The 5054-nt window shown below is 52.9% G+C and overlaps 1 protein-coding gene across 1 annotated transcript in view; it reads left to right on the plus strand.

The window, feature by feature from the left end:
• CCDC136 (coiled-coil domain containing 136) overlaps window positions 1-5054 on the plus strand; it is a 33523-nt gene that overhangs the window by 24735 nt on the left and 3734 nt on the right. Inside the window, 5 exon segments of the mRNA XM_027840175.1 lie at window positions 282-476; window positions 905-1120; window positions 2895-3203; window positions 3440-3676; window positions 4712-4744. Coding sequence (XP_027695976.1) covers window positions 282-476; window positions 905-1120; window positions 2895-3203; window positions 3440-3676; window positions 4712-4744 — 990 coding nt within the window.

Raw genomic sequence — 5054 nt, forward strand, 5'->3', positions numbered from 1 at the left:
CCTAAATTTTTTTTCACTTCCTTTTTTTCTTTTTTTTGGCACCAACCTCAAAGGGATGATGTGAGGATCATGAGATGATATGTAGAAATCACTATGTAAGTGTTAGCTATTGTTATGATTATGCTGACCACCTGCCCTAATCATGGAATCGATGCTAGGAGGACTTGTAGCAGCTGACCTGAGGCCAGAGGGCGGGAGAGGCAGGGCCTTCTTCTGGCAGAAGAGCAGCGGGCTTGGCCCCAGGGTGGCCAGCTACGACATCCACCTCCCCTCCTCCACAGTGCGAGGACCTGGTAGCCAAACTGAAGGAACTGCATGACCTGTACAGCTCCAGCCAGAAAGAACTGTCCCAGCTGCAGTTCGAGCAGGCCGAGCTCCTGGAGAACCAGAGGAGGATGCAGGAGGAGCAGGGCCGGCTGCAGGAGGAGCTGCACAGGCTCACCTTCCCTGTGCCTAAACCCAACCTGCTCCAAAAGGTACTGGTATATGGGGGGAGGGGGCGTGCGGGGGAGACAAGCCAGGAAAGACCAGAGGCGGCTCAGGGCTTTAGAAACTCCCTGGCTTTCGTTGTACCCGAAGAGGGAAATTTAAAGGGTGGCAGCTGGCTTTCTTACTTTCTTACTTGCCCCCCAAGTGGTTAATTAACCTTCCACCGAGTGGTTAATAAGAGCAGGGTTTGAGCTGCTTAGTGGACTGAATGCCAAATAGAGCCTTTCTTAACTCAGCCCCTGATTGGTGCCCCTTGCTGTAGTGAGAGCTCTCCATGATCCATCTTGGGTAGCAGGTCACCAGGTAGATCGCCCTCCCATGGGCCAGGCCAGTCAGTGATGGCACCGCAGAGGGATCAGGCAAAGGAGTGGGTGAAGACACCCACCAGTGACCACCCTTCTACCTCACCCCACAGAGTCAGGAGTTGTTGGAAAAGCTGAACGATCTGGAAGAAATGCAGACCTGCTACCAGAACCGGCAGGAAGAGCAGAGAAAGCTGGTGGAGAGTCAGGACCAGCTCTTAAAGGAGCAAGCCCAGGTGCAAGAAGAGTTTCGACTTTTAAGGGAGAGACAGATGGTGAATCCAAGTCCGGACTGTGAAAAGGTGTTGCCTAGAGATAACAGCATCAAGGTAACAGCAGCCAGGGCCACTTCTGGGCAGGGCCACTGGAGTGGTTCCTAAGGAGAGGCATGAGGCTAATGCCAGTGGCAGGAAGACAGCACTGCACCAAACCCACCATCCAACCATTCATATGCTGCTCCTGGGGCTTGGCGAGGGCCCACTGAAGGTTGTGCTCTCCTGGGACAGCCAGCTCAGCACCAAATGGGCACCCAGAACAGCACCTGAAAGATGGTTGGCTGTGGGCTGATTCTGATGCTGCCAGCCTCTCCCTGCCACCTAATTCTTCTTACCTTCATTTCCTTATTTGTAAAACAAGTCATTTCAGTCACGTCTGACCCTTCAGGACCCCACTTGGGATTTTCTTGGCAAAGATGCTGGAGTAGTTTGCCATTTCCTTCTCCAGCTTGTTTTACAGATGAGGAAACTGAGGCAAACAGGTTAAGTGACTTGCCCAGGGTCACACAGCTAGTAAGTGTCTAAGGCCAGATTTGAACTCAGGAAGAGGAGTTCTTCCTGACTCTAGGCCTGGCACTGTGCACGATGGCACCACCTAGCTGTCCCAAGGTTAAATCACATGATCTCCACATATCCTTTTAGTTTTGACTCTACAATTCTATGATTTTAGCATTCAAAATCTGATAGTTGCCACTTGAGTTCTTTTTGGCCAAAGATAATAGAGTCCCCTATTTTTTAGTAGCTGACAGTCCAGTTTTTGGTATATTCCATTTCTTAAAAAATCCATAGCATTTTGGTGACCACACCAGACTGTTCATTAACAAACCATGGAATCGTCCCTCTTGAGGGAAAACATCCTAGTGGGTTGAGTTCTTAGAACGCATTATACTATCAGTGCTGGAATTTGGATGGGATCAGAGCAGCATTGGATAGGCCAGGGGAGCTAACGCTAGGTGTCTAGAGAGACCAAAGGGTTATGCTGGGTCTTGAGAGGGGTCAGCAAGAGATCATGAGCAAGAAGTCAGCTAGTATAGAAACAGGCATGTGAATACTGGAGGTTCAGGTGAGGAAGCCAGGTTTTGGGGCCTGGCATAGTTGGGGAGGATCATCATGTTGGTCATTTCTAAGAAAAGAGGCCGGGTTCGAAGGGCTCACATACTGGCACAGGTAAGTAGAAGCAATGGTCTAAGCAGGCAGGTTGGAGAAGAGTCAAGGAGATCCTGCGGAAGATGCCAGAAACTCAGGCTAGGAGCCTAGATACAGGGAGGGCAGCAGTCTGGTGAACAGAGCAGAACCCAGACTTAGCAAAGCTAAGTGATAGAACCCAGAAGCCAAGTCCTGAGAAACAGTCCAGGAATCCCAGGGCAAAAATTAGGTGAGCAGTCAGGGCTCTAGATCCACACCCTGGGCAGCCCTTCAGACCCTATCAGCGGGGAATGACCTTGACCCCGAGCCAGTGTCTTCTGAGGCATTGGCTTCTTGTGGGCTGCTTACCATGAGGCCAAAGTGAGTCACAAGGCGTGAAGGTAGGTGGGTGGTGTCCTGGGCAGAGCCCCAGCAGAGAGGCAAGGCAGGCAGGGCGGTGCCTTTTACCAGAAAGAGGGGACAAGCAGAGCTGCAGGTTTCACTCCGCTGGTGGAGATGAAGGAATTCTCATTTTCTAGGAATGTTCCCTGTAGAGCCAGGCCCTCCTTTGATTCCAAGATGCATGCTCCAGCACAGCTGAAGCGTGGCCCTGCCCCTGTGTGAAGCGTCCTTTGGGGGCCCCGTCCTGCCTCGGGGCCGCCATTTCCTAAGGAAATCGCACCATCTGCCTCCCCCACTGCAGTCCAGTGAGCTGTGCAGCAAGATCCAGGAGCTGCAGGAGCTGTACCAGACCAGCAACCTGGAGCAGGAGCAGCTGCAGCAGGAGCAGGGGAGGCTGCTGGAGGAACACAAGAGGCTGCAGGAGGACCTGCAGCTCTGCCAGGAGGAGATGCAGCTGCTGCATTCTCTGACCCCGCAGCTGAGCTTTGACAGCAGCAGGAGCTATCACAGGAGCTACGGTAGCAGCAGCGGCGGCAGCAGCAGCAGCGTCAGCCTCAGCAGCTGTGGCGGCCAAGAGGAGGATTATTGCAATGACAACGAGAACACGGAGGTAGTGGCTGGGCAGGGAGATGGGATGCTCGGGGTCCCCAGGGAGGGCAGGAGAGGGGCCCAGCCACCACCTCTCCCCTCCCTCCTGCCCCCGAGCCTGGCTGGGAGCTGGGGCCCACCCCCACACAACCATGCTGCCCCGGACAGTGACAACAGCTGTCTCTGCCGGGCATCTGCCCCTCACAGAGAAGGAGGAGGCTAGCCCAGAGTCTCATTGCATCCCCTCTCCTCCAATAGATCCAGGAGGTGGTCGCCTGTGTGCTGACCAGGCTGCAGGCTGTCAAGGCCATGTATGTGATCAGCCAGGATGAGCATGGCCAACTGCAGTTAGATATGATGCAGTTACTGGTGAAGATGGGCCATCTTCAGGAGGAGCTCCAAGTCTGCCAGGAGGAGCTCAGGGACTGTGAGGGGAGCAAGACAGTGGAAGAAGCCCCACCTGTTGTACCCCAGAGCAGCCCTGAGGTACCTGCAGCCAGGGAGGCAGCCGGGGGAGACTGCCTGGGAGGAGATGGGCCTGTGTCTAGCTGGGCATCAGCTGGCCTGCTCTTGGTTATCCCTCTCCATTTAGAGCAGTCGATCACAATCTGGTCAGGTGCCCACGAGAGAAGGATTTGAGGTTTGCAAACAAATGAGTGCCAGCTGATTGACATCAGTCCCTGTAAAGGTCAATTGAGGGAGGGAGGAATCCTGGGGAAGACAAACCAGAGGTGGAGGGGCCCACAGTGGAACAAGGGGGGGCACCACTTGTCTTTGATAAAGTCTCTCTGCTTCCTTCCTCTACTTATCTCCCCGTGCTGCATCTCATGGGAACTTTGGAAGTCAGGCTTAGTAAATTCATGGCCTCCTTCCTGGCTAAGCCCAGCCCTTTTCCCCAGAGAAGGGCGATGAAAATTGCCCTGCCAGTGTGTTTGCTCCAGGAGAGCTGCAGACCCGCACGCTGACCCTAGCAGCTCAGTCCCAAGTGGTCAAGGCCTCACAGCTGAATTGACTACACAGTCCCGTTGGGTCTCCAGAGTCAGAAGTAGATATTGAAATTGCTCCTCAGGAGACTTAAAATAAAAAAAAAAAAAATACGCTACAAGACTTCCAGGTGGTACAGTGGTTAGAGAATTGGACGGGGAGTCAGAAAGAAGACCTGAGTTCAAATCCTGCCTCAGACAATGAGCTGTGTGATCCTGGGCAAATCACTTAACTGCTCTCGGCCTTTGTTTCCCCACCAATGAAATAGGGATGATAATAATAGTGCCTACTTCACAGGGTTTTTGTGAGGCCCAAATGAGAGAACACATAAAGTGCTTTGCAGACCTCTAAGTGCCACGTCAGGGCTAGCTGTTTTCTTGTTATTGCGGTCGTGTCAGACTCTTCACGACCTCATTTGGGATCTTCTTGGCAGGGATCCTGGACTGGTTTGCCATTTCCTTCTCCAACTCATTTTACAGATGAGGAAACTGAGGCACACAGGGTGAAGTGACTCACCCAGGGTCACACAGCTAGGAAGTGTCTGAGGCCAGGTTTGAGCTGAGGTCTTCCTGACTCCAGGTCCCATGCTCTATCCACTGTACCGCCTAGCTGCCCCTAGCTATTATCACGTAATTAAAAACAGTATTTTTAAAAAATTACTCACTGAGTCTAAATCATTGACTGCCTCGAGTCAATAGCTATTTGAAGGTCAATTGAGAGACTTATTTTCTGTTCCTTCTAACATTTTCTCTCTTGTATGCCCCTCCTTGAGACACACATAGAGGGGCAGTATGGTGTGGGCTCTCTAGCAGCGGTGTCAGGGGAGGGGCCGAGCCAAGAGGCCGAGTTCCTTTTGTCTGACTGACCGCCCCCCCCCCCCCCCCCCCCC

This window comes from Vombatus ursinus, unplaced genomic scaffold (assembly GCF_900497805.2).
Source record: "Vombatus ursinus unplaced genomic scaffold, bare-nosed wombat genome assembly UNPS02014839.1, whole genome shotgun sequence".
Classification (NCBI taxonomy): Eukaryota; Metazoa; Chordata; class Mammalia; order Diprotodontia; family Vombatidae; genus Vombatus; species Vombatus ursinus.